Below are 17,335 nucleotides of genomic sequence, written 5' to 3'. Positions count from 1 at the left end.
GCTCTTTCAGTTTAAACCACCACTCCCGTCTAAATATTTAGTTAGGCGTGTTACCTTTTGGTTGCTTAAGTCCATACTCCCTTTAGAAAACTTTAGACAGAGTAGTAGTAACTATGAGTGGAACATTACATAGTCAGAACCAACTTTCTGCTTGTTATGAATGTATAACCTAGCATACTCATATTAAGAATTAACACTTAGAAATTACTATTACAATCGTATGACAAACATGCACATTACTGAGTAGATCACAAAGAGAACTAAAACGATAAAACAAACTGTTTTGTGAAATACTTTTAACCACTCAGTCTACACGTTCTAAACACCATGAACAAAATAATGTAACAAAATATGGTCAACCACTCCCTCTCAATAAAGATATAATGAACATACTACTCTTACCCTAAATTCAAATTCTAGATCCACGACTGTTGTTTTGTATTTTAAAGCTAATAAGAAAGTAAGAAGTGTGTCTACAGTTCATAATGAATTTAGTCCAATGTCATTACCATGATAAATTGTAATCACACATTTTCTCCATTATTCTATCCTGAACAAAACATGGTGCTAACTACAAGAACTGCTAGTGATTAATAATATTTTTTAAAATTTTTACAATAAAAAAATCTTTATAATATTATGTTAATACTGTAATTCAAAATTGCTGTTTCAGGTCACATTTATAAAAAAGTACCTGCAATCCGATGCTTACAAGAAGGCAATGGCGGCCAAGAGGCCGGTCTACACAGAGTTCGGCACAAAGGCACATTCTGACGTTACCAAAAGTATATTTTCTAGAGTTATATGTTCTGTTGTAAGTATATATGCTAAGCTTGTAAGAATGTAAAATCTAATTATAGCTATAGTGAATTTACTTTTGAAGTATTATTGACGAGAATAATCCAGGCATTTGTACGAGTACATGTTGTAAATTTATGGGTATATTTTACTGTACAATATAGAGATTGTTGTTTTACTTCTATCTCAGTAAAGTTTTGCAAGAAAATCCTCATAACGCTATATACATCCTCAAAAATAATCAAATTGCTTTTTATTACACCTATATTTTCTGTATAAATTATGACTACAAAGTATCTCATAGCCGGAGCTGCAGCATAGAGCTTGACACAATCCCTCCAACCTACTTTTGAATCGCCAGAGTACTTGTTCACCTAAAAGATATTGTTTTCAAAATTGGTATACTATGGCATAAAATTGGTGATCAGTTTTCTCCACTTTTTTATGATAAATCCTACAATGTATGGTGTGAAATTTGTAAATTCACATTATTAAATAACCTTGAAATTCCTGTTTAAATATTTAAACATTTATTTTAACAGTGATTTTCTACAAAAACCAAATTGAGATTTCTCAATTTTGGTACCATTGTATTAAACAGCATAGTTGCAATTTGAAAAACTTATTACGTTAAACTAATTAGTTTTCTTTGTGATTATGTAATGAAAGTAATTATAACTTTCAGGAGCTTTAGATTTTATGTATGTATTCAAAAATGTTTATAAAACAATAAAGACATCAATGTTGGACGGTAATAAAATATCGTGTTCTGTGTCTAAATATATAAAACAGGTACTATTTAGTTTTCTATACTTCAGGTAGATTGATATTTTCAGTATAAGTCCCTATACTGTACAGATTATTACCCACAATCTGTTTGGTTCAGTGGCGTAACTAAAGGGGAATGAGGGGGATAGAATCCCTCCAAAAGCCCTAAACGATTTTAAACTATACAACAGCAACCCAACTTTCTCTAAATAAACAGTTAAATGTTTTTCTTTGGGTAAAACCAACCTTGTTTATTTAAATTTCGATTTATTCCATACTCCGGTTGTTAAAATAAATACAAAAATACCAAAACAAGATTAATTCTATTTTTGAATTTCAATTGCTCATCCAATTAATAAAATAAAATAGACAATAATGATTCATCAGTTATAAGATCAGTGTTACTTTAATAAATAGGAATAGATATTAGCCCACTGTAAACCAGATGCAGTGTCATGTATGTATCTAAGGACATTTAGCTAAAGATATCTATTGCTGATGGTCATGTAAGGTTTAATAATATCAATATCTCTTTATAGTTACTAATGAAATTTATTTTAAAAAGAACATCTTAGCTATGGTTGGTTTTTTTCTAGATCCCAGAACTAACAGACAACTGTGCTGTTAACATCTTCACATTCAACGGTCAAGTGTTTGTAAGTTCTGAGTCTGCGAATATTCGGCAGATCAATCCCAAAACTCTTGAAACACTGGATAAGGTAATACTACAACATAAAAACTTGTATTGAATTTAATCTGTTGTTGTATCAGTTAAATGATTAGAGGTTAACTATACCAATCTTTTTAGTGAATTAAAAATAGATACTCCTAAACTAGTAAGTATAACTAAATAGTTATTCTGTATCATTCTGTTCTCAATACTTAAATAGACTTATCACATTCTTTTTTTTTTTTTTTTTTTTTTTTTTTCTTTTTTCCCTTGGGGCGGCCTACTGCCATGCACTTAAGCCTCAAGGGCTTTTTGCGCACCCCGGAAGGAACACCATGAGGCCTACCAGTCTACAACTTCAGCAGTTCAACAAACCGCCGAAAACAACCTATCAGGTCCTCCTGGGAAAATTCACTTACTAACAAAGTACAACTACGCTAAACCAAATGTTACATAACAGGCTTCGCTAAGGATATAATGAGGTATAATTCTTGTAATGACATGAACCATCATCAAACTTCATCTTCCCTATCTAGAAATAAATGTTCATGCAAAACTTCAAGGCTATAGCTCAATTTGCTCTTGAGCCATCATGCAGACAAACAGACAGATATACAGGTATACAGATATACAGACAGATATAAATGTACATATAAAAAACTTCCCTTATCTACATTTACTAAAAAAATTAAAAGAAGTACTTTGTCAAAAAACATATTATAGTATAAATGAATTCTTTGAAGATGGTTTATGATGATAACGAATAGTTAAAATATATCTTCAAAAGATCTACAATAGGTTTAGCCTTAGATTTATTCAATGTTTCTTTTTTATGTTTTATAGATCAATGTGTCAAAAGTTATTTTTTATAAGTATGAAAATAATGTTTTAGAATAAGTTTAGTTATGTAGTTTTTAATCATTGACTATGTACCAGTTTTTATTACATTGTGATACCAGAAAACGTATTGTACAATAAATATTTGTCTATTGTCTATTGTCTATTGTCAGGAATAATAGATAACTAGGCCCCTAGATGGGAGACTTTGGTAACGCTCAACAGAACTCCATAGACGAACATGCTTCAAATCTATAATTAAATTCCTTCTTGACATATTCTGCAGACAATTAGGCTTCACTAATGCTCAACCAATTCCATTGTATACGATATGCTCCATTATCAAACTCGATCTTGCCTATGCAGATAATGAAGTTTTATGCAATGTTTCAAGACTTGAGATCAATTTGTTCTTGATATATCCTGAGGAAGATGGACAGACAGAAGAATTTTTCCAATCCACTGAGTTGTAGCAAAAAACACAAATTTTCAAGTCTATGGCTCAATCCGTTCAAGATATCTTGTACTAAGCTTCACCAATGCTCAGCCAAATCAGGGATAATGCACCGTCATCAAACTAGATGTTGCTTATATAGAAAATAAGCTTCATGCAAAATTTCAAGTCAATTTTGTTCTTGAGATATTATGTGAAAAGACATAGAGAGAAGAAATATTTAGTCAGTCCCAGAGCAATACGCTTAGCTGACACCTGGCCCACTACTTTTTGTATGAAGTATAATTTAATTTTTCAAAGGTAATGAGTTATAATGTAAGCTGTTGAGACAGTAGTATCCAGACTCCCACTGAGTTTAAAATAGTCTGTCAAACTGTGAAAAGCTCCGGACCTTTATTTTCTCTCTGAGTTAAATATGATAAATAACTTTTCTCAACTTGAGATTTTAAAAAGATTGGAATTTTAGAAATTAGGAATTCCGACCCTGAGCAGTTTGCTCTCTGCCACTTATACTATGCTTATAACCTGTGAATGTGCAGTGTCTGAATTTGACACTTCCACAGACTTGATTCATGGAATCTGGATTATGAGAATCATACTCTCTTCTATGTATGAAATATGAATTTTACCATGAAGTCCAAGTACAGATGGGAGAAGGATCTAACTAATGAGGACCTCCTCACATACCACCGGCCAGAAGGAAAACAAATCATACCTTCACTAAACCCAAAAAACAGCTAGAATGACAAATGATGTTTGTCTTTCAGATAGACTCCAACATTCTGCCATCACAATTCTAAAAGGTATTTTTGCGATTTGTAATAACACACACAAGCACATGTACATTGCTCTGCTCATATATGCTCTAAAACAATTTCTCATGTGTATTTACATCTTCTCCACACATTATTTATACAGAGATTAGCAAGAGAAAAACAATGTCTCAGCTAACACAACACTGCCTGGACAGTAAGAAAAACTTACTAATGCAGTCTGCTAAGCCATCTGCACCAAAATATAATTTAATAAATCTTTGTCTGAAATCTGTGTGACATCCACATATAGCTTGAAATATTGGCAACAAACAACAAATAGCAAAGTATGGGGTCTAGTATATGACATTGATAGAAATAAAAAGTGTGGAACATATCTAGGAATGGTTGTGCCAATGTGGGACTAATGTCCACCAACCAATAAAGGAAAGGAGGTATAGATTGATCTGACATGTTTCCAGGTCTTAAGCTGATTCCTGAACAAGAGATCTGTAGATCAAGAGAAATGATCTATCAAGAATGGTCTAATTAAAAAGCTAATTTATAAATTCACCACGTTCCTGCAACCATAGACTTTTTGCTTGACGTCAATTGTAAATCCAGACTTTAGGCCTTCCTGAGCACAAATTTCTTTATATATATATATATATATATATATATATATATATATATATATATATATATATATACATACAGTGAGTGTGTATGTGTGTGTGTGTAAAACTTCTTACAAATAGATATTTAAACTCATTACAGGCATCAGATATTGGCAAGTTTAAAAGAGAAGCAGTCAGCATAGTAATCCACATTCCCTAAGAGGGTACTTCCAAATTTCTATATTATTTGCCTGTAACAGGGCAATTAACACAATCAGATTAACAAAACAGAGCATTGGGGTTGACCTGGGTAGCCAACACAATGGCTTAGCATATTGCACCAATCTACATTGTCTCCAATCATCACGAAAAATTGCTTCACAACTAAGATCAACATAGTTTGTAAACCCACTGGCTAAAATGTGCAAATAGGCCAAAATGTAGATAAGACTGGGCCGTGGAAACAGAAACTGATCCATGCCTAGTTTTACAAAAACATTGAGAGCGGAAGAGACAAATACCACTTTATCATCAACACTGACAATGTCTGTCCACAGATAGATCTGAGTAAAGTGGGAGCTACACTTATCAGCAGCCATTTCCTGACTGATTCCCGAGGAGACATGTACACCTTCGCAACTGAGATATTCACAAGTGCCAGCTACACTGTCATCAAAGTGCCAGCCAGTGACAGCAAGAATCGTAAGTTGACTGTTTTAAGAAGAATCTTGGATGGTTAAGTCAAAGTGAATGTCTCAGTCATGTTCTATGGTCTGGACTGAATTGGGATTACGATGAATGAGACTATTCCACATTGATTATCACTAGGAACTTAACTAAAGTACCTTTTGTAATTAAAGTCGAGATCCGTGAGGAAGAATTTAGGGCACTAATCTCAAGTCATGTCCCCTCGAAAGAAGGGGATGCCAGCTCTGAACCAGCCTCTCCAGTCAAAGTAGGCAGGGGGTGGCACACCTTTATGTTGAGTCTGCAAGAACCTTTGAGGTTAGTGAACAAGCCTCACCAACTCCAACAGTCATCTCCCACAGTAGACTAGACCTATCAAATTGCCCTTGCACACAAGAATCTCGACATTTGCGGTTAGCGATGTGTCGCTCCTGGACATATGTAATATTGCCCAGATTTAAGTGACAGATCGGTTCTTGCTGTGCCCAGTGGTAGGTTCAACTGGAAGGTATAAACCAACCAGAAGTGATCCCTGCTGGGTGTAATTAACAGTTATATCCTTCCAAGGGTGGTATTGATTTTCAGAGAGGCAACCTTGGTTTTAGTTTACCATTATCTTTACTATAACAGGCGATTTACATTTCAATAGAACAAAATACAATTTTTAGAAAGAGATTTACTCATCTCAAGGCTTAGTTAATTTGATTTTTTATGGTTACAATATGAGAGTGAAATTTTTTCAAGATCAGGAGGGGGCTATGGGAGCCCCTCTCTTCTGGATCTGCTATTGCATCCTTCTGATCTCTTTTAGTACAAGACTGCATTATAGAGTATAACATAAGAAAGCAATATAACTAGAGTACTTTCAGGACTTTAGTCCCACTTCCTAACAACTGGACTGATGTAACTGTCCATTGTGTGTGTTTTTTTGCCTTTACTATAATAATTATGACGTGACATTTCTTTATGAGTTACCTAACTTCCATAACAAGACATGTTGGGGATTACTCACAATATATAACGTTATAATTTATCTCAGATGTGCTTCGGTAGATGATATAATTGAGATACATGCTGCGGAGGTGGTGTCTACAATCTGTTACTGACACCAGATAATGCTAGAAATATCTTGGTGTTGTCTTTTATTCTCATTCATTGTTAATCATTTAATGGTGTACTCACTGATAAGTAACATGTATACAGGGTGTTTCATTTAAGGTGTCTGAAATCTGTTAAAAGAATAGATTATTCTTGAATAATAAATGGTTTCCCCAAAAAGTACTCCTTGGGAACGTTTTATAATGTTTTCATGAAGTCTTAAGCACAGATTTTGCTAAAATCTGTAGGTCTTGGGTAAATTCTCGAGATTCTTTAAGTATAAACATATGTAATATTATATATAATTTTAAAGGTCATTTTAAATCAGACAATTTATTAGACCCAAAACTTAATTATCTTTTTAGATTTTGGAATTATTATAAACAAAATTGTGAAATGTAAGACTATGTACATAATACATCATGATAAATGCAGTTAATTGTGAAGATAAAAAACTTGTATTTTCATATTTACTTTCACAATAAATTCAAGGTCATTTTATCATGGACCATGATAATTAGGCCTATCTCAAAGAGGCATCCTTGCCATCCTAACCAAAATTATAAAATATTCAAAATTATCATGCTAAAGATTGGTTGCTCTGCAGTGTTTTGAGTTATGTGCAAGATATTGTAGTGCACTCAGTTGTGCATCTGAGAAGATAATGAGAAACCTCCTCATCTACACTTACACTGGGTACACTCATATTTTGTAGACTTCGTTTTCATGTTGAAACGATTCAATGAGTTCTTTTTGAGCTCTTCATGACTATAACTTTCTCTGAAATTATTACTGGGAAAAATGTTAAGGCTGGAAATTCAATGCCATGGGAAAGACAAGAATTTGGGAATTCTATCATTTGTGGATCCCTCACTTAACAATGCACTTTATCGTGAAATAAACAGGATTTTTCTGGACATTTGCCACTATTCAGTGATACAAGAAATCAGTAACATTACATTTTGAGATCTGCAGTCTGATATCTTCCTCATGTGAATAACTAACCTAACATAACTACAGTCATATGGATCATTGTGACATGCATAAGTCAAGAATCCTAAGTACCATGTTGTGTAGTTGACACAAACACATGCAAATTATCTCTAAAACATACAATTAATAATAACAAAATATTAATTATTAAAACTGAACTAAAGAATGCAGGTCACAATACGACTGCACTGAAAGAACAGCCACTGAGAACAGACCAGAGGCGATATATAAGTGGCGATTGTCACACCAGAAATAAGATGGTGGTAAAACAGGAAACAGGGGTGGGCATTTTTTATTGTTGGTCCATTTTAGATAAACTTCTCAAAACCATACTGACTTTGCATTTATTTATTAGGAATCTCTAATACCTTTTATTATGTACGTCATTGTTTGGACTCTCAAGGTATTATGTCAGGATTAAGCTATAAACCATGGATTCCACCAGAAAATTATGCGGTGGAAGAACTAACAAGGGAAGAGTGAAAACCTTAAAGGGTTAGCTTAAACTTCTCTCATGTATAAACTGATTGTATATGTCAATACTTCATTAAACTGTTATATAGGTCTAATAAATTTTGTTCTCTTTTATTGCATCTTGAATTCAAATCAGCATTAGATTACATAACTTGTTATCTGTTGTTGTTACTCATTCCTATTAATTATGTACTGTGGGATTTTTTTGTTTATTATTATTATTCATGATAATTTATACTTTAACTTAAATCACATCTTGTTATTAGTATTTATCATCTCACTTTGAATGTTATGAGTGTAAGCAGTTTCTTGAGCTGACACATTTTTAAATACTCTTTTTGGGTGCAGTGCATAGAATAAAATGAAATTGCTTACATGCAATTATACATAGATTTGACATATACAATATATTTTTCAAGGATACAAATGTCAAACTCTTATATTGTATGATTTCATATTACCATACCACACAAATCATGTGTTAGATTTTCAAAAAGACACAACTACCTCATGGATAAAATGAAAATACTAAAATAGCTGAACCTTGTTTCAGCGTTCAAAAAGGCCAAAGCTTTGTGCACTTTCAGCCCTAACAACAAAGGGCCCAGTGTCTACCATAGTTTTGCAGCATCAGACAACTACATAGTGTTTATTGAGCAACCTCTGATCCTGAACATGCTGAAGCTAATCTCCGCCACTGTCAAGGGCCGCTGTCTCCATGAATGTATGGAGTGGCAGCCTCATCTTCTGGTATGACAAGATGAACTAGTATACCACATGTTCTTTACTTATATGCTGGGTGATTATAGTTGGCAATTCATTATTGTAGTAAATTACTATTGTTTGAGAAATCCAAGTATTTCAAAATGTTCACAGTTTTTAACGGCATCTATACAATTTTGATTACTGTATTGTGTATAGAAATTGATCAAAAAATTATTAAAACATGTTGCTTGGGTGAAATTGATATTGAATCAAATGATTGGTTCATGAAGTAAACATTGCAAAAGGTGTTGGGAAGATAACATACAACAAAAATTTTAAACAGTGCGTGGTTAAGACATTTTCTAAAAGTATTGACTGAGAATAACTTTAATAATCAAATCAACTGTAAAGAAATGTATTTGACCGTTGGATAAAGCATAACTTTATGAAATAACGTCTAATTAAAAAAAAGTATTAATGGAGAACTGCTTTAACACTTACTTGTTTATTTCATTTAAAATGACTACTCTAGGTTTATTTCAACTCTTGTATAGCCTTCAATGGGTATGAAAATAATATTTGTTATAACATTTGAAAATGCATAAATGAAGAAAAATATAATTTGTTTTATCCACTAATAAATTATTTATTATTTATTTATTTTAATATTTTCAGTTGTTTTCATAGCTAATTTGTAGCTACTTTCTTATATTATAGAATTTCAAGTTACTTAATCATATCTTAAGTAACATAATAAATTGTTTTCTAGAATACTTTTTACATAATTGACAAAAGGACAGGAAAAGTTCTACCGACGAAATACATCTCAACAAAACCGTTTTTTGTGTGTCATCACATCAACTGCTACGAAGAAGACAACCAGGTAAATATTACACATAGTTCATGATAAGTTTAATTTCTCTAAATTTATTCACATCTCCACTGAAAACTTTTGGTATTGAGTAATACTAGAAAATATGAAAGGAACAAGATTATAGCAAAATAGAACATTCATAAACACATAAGAAAAACTATGCAAAAATGGGCTAATTCTGTCTAATAAATCATTTCATTTTTATGACAATTTACAAGGCATTTTTGTATACTATAGGCTTATATTAAACCGTTGACGTATACCTTAAGTATTGGAATCGGGTTTTTGATGGTTAATGCTATTAATAGAATTTACCTCACAAAGACAGGATAGGAACATTTATTTTATAATACTTACCTGTAAGTTTTCCCAGGGCTGCCAAGAGGGGGGTCACTGGGGCAAAATGTCTCAGTCACTCAATCTTCTGAAGCTCCATAGGGTCCCAAAAATCCATAGAAAATTATTAAGGCCCTATGAGTTTCCTCGACATAAAAGTATTACTAGTAGTACATTCTTGAAGTGTGAAAATGATTATTTATTTGATTAAATATTGCTACAATGCTTAGCAAATGTTCAGAAATAGAATAAAAAAACTCTGATTTAAATTACAAAATTAAAAGACCTTTCTCTTTAACAGTCTGGAAACACAAGCCGGGCTAACAATTTGCTTTCCGTGTTGTCATTTTGTGACTATAAATAGACATAATCCAAATTTACAAATGGAGGTCTAAAAATCAATTGGAAAAATAACTATGACCAGTCTGGTTTTGAGGAGGAACAGGTTCTGACTAGAGCCATTTTTAATTTTTGAGTACAACTTTTACTTATGGTCTGAGTTTCAGCTGCCAAGTAAGCATAAATCCTAATATTATGTTCTTATAAAAAACCATTACATGATACTGCTTTACGTAACACAGTGGTTGGAGCTTAATTTACACCTTTTTAAAATAGAATAGAATAGAAACACTTCTTTATTGAGGCGAAATTAGGACCGTACGGTCCTTTCTTACATTTAACCTCTTCTTTAACCTTGTTTGACTATGGCATAAAAGGAGTTGTTTGATTCTGATGAGAGACACCTGGAGGTCGTTGTGGTCAGGTGATGAGTGGAGCGTTAAGTACTTTGTAGATCATGAAGGTGACCAAGCATTAAAAGACAACCATTTTCTGATGATAGCTCTATCATAGGTCAATAACACTTGTTCTTCATACTCAACAGATTGGTCAGAACTCTAGACATGTGGGTGTCACATTTCCATTGCTTCATCAGTTTTCTGAATCAGCTGTTTGGCTAATTTAGTCTAATGCATTAAAGAGTGTTAGTTCAATGGGTATCCTTCCTGTCAGTTCTTGTCTGAATTTTATTAATCCTATTTTCTTTGTCTGTTCAATGTCCTTACTTAAACAAATGACACATACAAACATAAAAAATCACAATATATTACTTTTAAAAATATAGAAACAGATTTTGAAAATCCATTTTTGATTGATAAATACCTTCCTTGTGTTTATCAATTACTTTATATATTCTACTTCATAGATATCAAGTAATGTTCTATATATTCTATAAGAAACATACTATTAAAGATCTATCCAAAAATGTTGACATCTAATATCTATTAATCCCTTAAACTAGACTAATTATAAACTAATTATAACTTACCTAGTCGATGATTTGTTAACATATCTTATATCAGCAAATAGACCTGTGTTGATTTTTGTTGTATCTGTAACAGGAAGGTATCTTCCAGTTCATGTAACTTCCAAGGTTTATGTGGTTAAAATTTCAAGCAAAACGTTTAGAAAGTTATTTGTAATTTGTTTTTGATTGGAGAGAATATTATTATAACCATCCCTTTGAACAAATATAGCTTCTTGAAAGGTCACTTGGTTTTAAGAATATGGTTTGAATTAAGTCTGAAAGCCTGGGATGGTTACAAGTGGAAAGAAAAATCAGCAGGCTTACTTTGAAAACTATCTTTTAGGGTCAACTGCTCAAAAGGAGATATAAAAGTACACATTTTTCACATAATTACAAATTTTTGATTGCACTGCAATCTTTCTGAAATGGTAGAGAGCATTCTAGTTGTATGTTCACTTCGGATTGCAGAGTGACTGTGGGAAGCAGGGAGGCCAATTCACTTATTTACTTTTTCTAGATACTTATCACTGTGTAACTCGTGACCACGTATGAGGACTGTATTATGTATCTATGGAAACATTCAGTCTGCTAAAGGGAGTGGAGGGAGGGACTTATCTCAGGATTAGGTTTGGAGGATTTCTTGATTGGAGATTGGTTTGCATACCCCAATGAGTAACAAAATCAAGAAATCCTCCAAACCTAACCTGAGATAAGTTCCTCCCACCACTCCCTTCAGCAGCAGGTCATACATCGTCACCAGTTACACAGTGATAAGTGTCTATAAAAAAAGGAAATAAGTGAATTAGCATCCCTAAGGAAGTAGGACTTCCATCCCAAATGAACTTCATTGGAGCACAGTGACTCTGCAACCCAAAGAGAAGGCAACTAGAATGTTCTCTACTGGTTGAGAAAGATTGCAGTGCAATTGAAAATTTCGACTTATATGAAAAATGTGTAGTATACAGTCTACTATACATTTCGAAAAGTATTTACTAATTCAGGAAACATCCAACTTCTGGATTTTCCTCATTCATTTAATCAAAATTCAAATCTCTCATTAATGATAAGTAGAGTGTGGTTTTTTAAAACTGAAAAACGAAGCATTAATTGCTGCAATTAGTTTAAAAGGATCCGACTACTTCATTTTTTGCTGTTTATAAATAAAAAAATAATTTATTAAGAGTCCAATTCCTTTCCCACAGATATCAAGATAATCTCCCCCTAACTGATCTTTTCAGTTGTTAACAATGTGGCTTGTTCTACCATTTTTGTCCGTGAAGAGTTAAGACAATATTCCCCCTTGCACTATTAATATGCTACTAATAATTTCACTGTAAAAGCCCTTTTAATCTATTATTGTATTTTCATGGCATTGGGGATTCTAAGACCTAAGTGAAAACATGTTGTTAGTTTGTATGAGACTGTTTCAAAAGTTCATTTGAATGACATTGACTATCAGGAGCATTGTGATTTATAGATTGAGTAGGAAAAAATTTTGTGAATTATAAACAAGTGGAAAAAATTAAAAGTATATCACCTTTTCTATAAAAATTGTCTGGCATATTCCAAAAAATCAGGGTACTGACAGAGGCCAGGAGTTAGTTATAATGTTCCTTGGTTACTTTAATGTACATTCTTGTAGCTTTTAGGAAACCAGGTGGTTTAGTAACCAAAGTTTAAATGAAATATACTTGTTTTAGCACTGCAATTAAAACTACCAGAATCTTGTGGCCTGTGACAGAAAAGGTCTTGTTAAATACTGTATTTTATATGAAACTGCACATCCAATAAATCTATTATGTCTTATTGTAGCTGGTCGTAGACGTGATCAAGTATGACACACCTGATCTATTTGACAAGATGTTCCTCAACGTTGTCCGTCAAGACAAGTTTGACATCACAAATGGTGGTTGTGTCCAACAGTTTGTCCTGCCATTGCTCCAACCTAATCAGGTCAGTATCTAAGTTAATATAATATGCACATTGTAGCAGGTCGTAGACCTGATCAAGTATGACACACCTGATCTATTTGACAAGTTTGACATCACAAATGGGGGTTGTGTCCAACAGTTTGTCCTACCATTGCTCCAACCTAATCAGGTCAGTATCTAAGTTAATATAATATGCACATTGTAGCAGGTCATAGACCTGATCAAGTATGACACACCTGATCTATTTGACAAATGTTCCTCAACGTTGTCCGTCAAGACAAGTTTGACATCACAAATGGTGGTTGTGTCCAACAGTTTGTCCTGCCATTGCTCCAACCCAATCAGGTCAGTATTATAAATAAATAAATTGGTTGTCTCTGCAATGTATGTGTAGAGGTCATAAAAAGTGGTAATAATGCACTTTATTGAAACTTGAATTCAGTAAGAATCTCAGATTCTCTCCATTTCCTGCAAGAGGCACCAGTTCCACCTCTTCTAGTGTTCTAAAAATCGAGTACTGGTAAAAACTATAAGAAGCAAATTGTTAAATTAACAGGGCCATTAATATTAAGTTTCCATAATGATTTGTATATTTCCATAAATGAACAAATATTTACCAAATGTTCAGATCACTTGTAGATTTACAGTCAATTCCTCGGAACATCATGTATCCAGTCTATCATGCCATATTTTTGGAATAGCAGTTCGAAACTAACCTTTGAACTTCAAAGTTAGTACTTTAAACTCTACAGTTTTAGGTTAGATAATTGAAGAGTCACTGTTTTATTTTTTGAATCTATGGTTCCAAATAAAGTCAGATTCTTTATACAGGAGCCATATATTATACAAACTGCATTTCAGGGTTTGCAAAATTATGTAATAAGTAAGATAGATTTGAGGGTATAAAACTCTCTGCATAAAGTTTTTAGATTATACAGTATAAAATTTGCATTTTGTTATTTAATATTCCAACATCTTAGTAACTCTGCTTGAAATGAGTTTCATCGTTCTTCCTTAAATCTTAACATCATTCCATTCAGTGAGCATATTAAATTTTTTCAATGTCATGTAAATTCCCGTAATCTATACTTTTTAGTGACGGGTAAGAAAGAACGGACATGTTGTGTTGGAATCATTAAGTGCTGGTAACTGCTCCATTTCAGAACCGTTCTCAAGAACTAGCAGTTCTTGTAGAACTGTCTCAGTTCCACTGTTCAAAGTAAAGCAACCAAGCCATTACAGGTCAACTGGCAACTAATAGAATTCACAATTTTGCTGCTGCAAGTTCTACCAGCAGCAGTGTATGGCAACTAGTTCTTTTCTTTCTACTAGTCTTATAACGGTTCTTCACAGTTCTCAACACTCAACTCAACAGTTTCAACTAACTATTAGTTCCGTGCCATTACTGTTGTTTCGTTTCTTGTACATGTTTTTGCAACATCGTTTTGTCATAAATGTTTTGAAATTGGATTTGATTTAATTTGTTATAATATTGAAATTTTAATTTTTTATGGATTACTCTAGGTGAACCACTTGAGGTATGTAAAATGCTGCAAATTATAGGATTGTAAAATGTTTATTCCAAAGATTTATATCCACAGCCCGTTATAAGAAGTATAAGCTTCTGTCAGTCAGTCCTACGACTGCCTTTCCATTAAAAAAAAAATACATTGATTCACCATGAAATATTGGTAAGAGGTTAATTTAGTAAAAAACAAACTATTGCCGCAGATGATTCCCATAGTTGTAGTTAACGTTCTCATAGACATAAATCAGTTTCAAAGAACCAAACCTGTAACGTATGACCAGAATTAAACAGAGAACTGCTTTGGGGAGAAGGGAGAACTATGGAATTCAGACAGTTCTGTAGAACCGTTTAATAGAACGGTTCTCACTGCATAACCATCTCGTCTGGAACAATTGTGCAAAACACAGTCCCCCAACTCTAATACTTTTTATACACAAAAGATTCTAAATGAAAAATATTTATTTAAGTTTGTATATAAAATAAAAAATGTCAATGGTGAAGGTTGGTAATTTCTCACATCTTTCACTCCTGAAAAATTTATTACTACATAGTTTGTCTAGGGTAAACTAATGCTTGTTTGCTGTTACTTTCACAGGAGCTGACAGAGGGCCAGAATTTAGTGACAGTGAAGTCTTCAGCTACTGCAGAGTGGAGAGAAGACACTGTTCATCTGACAGGGCACACTCTCAGTGAGCAACGAGGTTACGAACAGCCCTGCATCAACCCTTGCTACCGAGGGCGCAAGTATCGTTACTTTTACGCCTCGGCCATGATTGACTGTGGACCGCTTCGTAACTCGGTTAGTCTTTGCAGTCATAAATACTGGCAATAAAATGATAAAGTAGTCTTATTACAAAAAATATAGAGTCAGAAAAAATGGTTGTACCATTAACAAAGATATTAAACAGTGCATGAATAAATTAGAAATGGCAACAAAAATGCTAATTATGGCTTCATCAAATATAGTATGATTTAAGGCACAAGTGTATCCAAGGAGGGTTTTGGGGGTTGTAATCCCCCCTTCCATTGATAAAAATATTCAAGGTATATTAACTTGCATTAAACTAAACACATAATCATAGTCAAGCCATTTATCATAATTTAGCTTTTATTTGTTTCAATAATTTAACTATAAAAGATTTCAGATAGTACAACACAATACTCGTGCTTAGTAATGTTTTGGAATGACGATTCCATCTGGTTGCTTTTGTAGGGCATAAAATAAAATAATACACTCCCTAAAGGCTGTAAAATTTGCAAATATTTAATATTATTAATATTTTTACATATTCCGGGGAAGTATCCCCAGATTCAAGCTTGACTGGGAGGTACGGTAAATCACCAGACTTCCCAGTAGTGGTAACTCCCCTTATTTGATCATCCCAGATATGCCTATGAGTTAAGGATTACCAAGTAACCCCTGGTGGGATGTACAAGACCCTCTTCCTCTTTATAATTGAAATGGAAAAATCATTCTCATAGTAAAATATATTTTTATTAAACACACTAAGATTTGAACGATCACTAATTATTTACTTGTATTTTTATACCGTATATAATTTTATTATTGAACTAAATTACACACTTTACAAATACTAAAACCCTAGTTCACAAATTGTTTCTCAAGTCAAATTGTTTGTTTTATTTCCACCATATTTGTTCCACAGCTCGTGAAGGTGGATACAGCCACAGGATCAGTGCAGGTGTGGAAAGAAAGTGTGACATCATACCCTGGGGAACCCCAGTTTGTGCCGAACCCCATGGGGCAGTCAGAGGAAGACGGGGTATTACTTGTCCCGGTCACCAACACCGACCCCGCCATCGATGATTCCCTTGTTATCCTTGACGCTGCCACTCTGAAGGAGATCGGCAGAGCCAGCATCACTTGCCACCTTCCCAACCTCATGCACGGCCTCTTCATCTCTGACAAATAATGTGATTTAGAGTAGAACTGTATAATTATTAATTTTATAATAAATATTGTGATTACTTCTTCAACTCAATCTATTACCTAGTGGTTTTCTTCAAATTGAATGTAATTTGAAACTAACCATTAGAACATGGTGCGTTTCTGTTGCTGTGATTATTGTTATTTCCCAACAGTATTTATAATTTAACACTGCATTCATCAACTTCAAGACCCATCTGAAAGTTTGCCCAAGGATTTACCATAATAGTTAGGATAATGTCCTCTAATTGGTATGAAATTACATTTGCATTATGATAAAACATTGAGCCAGTTAATGATTTCTCTTGTCCTTAGCTAAGAAGACGGATTATTTATACAATTAATTCAGCACAAATGGCTCTGGGAAGTAATTCAGTCAGTTAATAAATTGACAATTTGATCTGTTCAAAATTGTGAATATTTAGTTGATTAGTTCCACCCATGTTTTCAATAGTAGTACCTGTGATCGTAGAGGGGAGATAAACTATTTGATGGAATGGATGATTCAGGTAAGGACTTTTTTCATATGTTCATATATATACGCAGTGACAATTTCATC

General features: G+C 33.3%; 1 protein-coding gene across 1 annotated transcript in view; it reads left to right on the top strand.

Moving 5' to 3' along the window:
• Positions 1-16,821, top strand: part of LOC124363453 (beta,beta-carotene 15,15'-dioxygenase-like) — a 46,075-nt gene extending 29,254 nt beyond the window's left edge. Inside the window, exons 3-12 of the mRNA XM_046818702.1 lie at positions 674-814; positions 2,163-2,285; positions 5,454-5,598; positions 8,702-8,898; positions 9,623-9,736; positions 13,182-13,322; positions 13,359-13,469; positions 13,616-13,645; positions 15,424-15,627; positions 16,496-16,821. Of these exons, the coding sequence (XP_046674658.1) occupies positions 674-814; positions 2,163-2,285; positions 5,454-5,598; positions 8,702-8,898; positions 9,623-9,736; positions 13,182-13,322; positions 13,359-13,469; positions 13,616-13,645; positions 15,424-15,627; positions 16,496-16,762 (1,473 nt within the window). The 3' untranslated portion in view covers positions 16,763-16,821. The remainder of the gene's footprint in view (positions 1-673; positions 815-2,162; positions 2,286-5,453; positions 5,599-8,701; positions 8,899-9,622; positions 9,737-13,181; positions 13,323-13,358; positions 13,470-13,615; positions 13,646-15,423; positions 15,628-16,495) is intronic.
• Positions 16,822-17,335: the final 514 nt, after the last annotated feature.

This window comes from Homalodisca vitripennis, chromosome 5, assembly GCF_021130785.1.
Source record: "Homalodisca vitripennis isolate AUS2020 chromosome 5, UT_GWSS_2.1, whole genome shotgun sequence".
Classification (NCBI taxonomy): domain Eukaryota; kingdom Metazoa; phylum Arthropoda; class Insecta; order Hemiptera; family Cicadellidae; genus Homalodisca; species Homalodisca vitripennis.
Note: the sequence above shows the minus strand (reverse complement) of the source record. Positions and strands in the feature narration are given on the sequence as shown.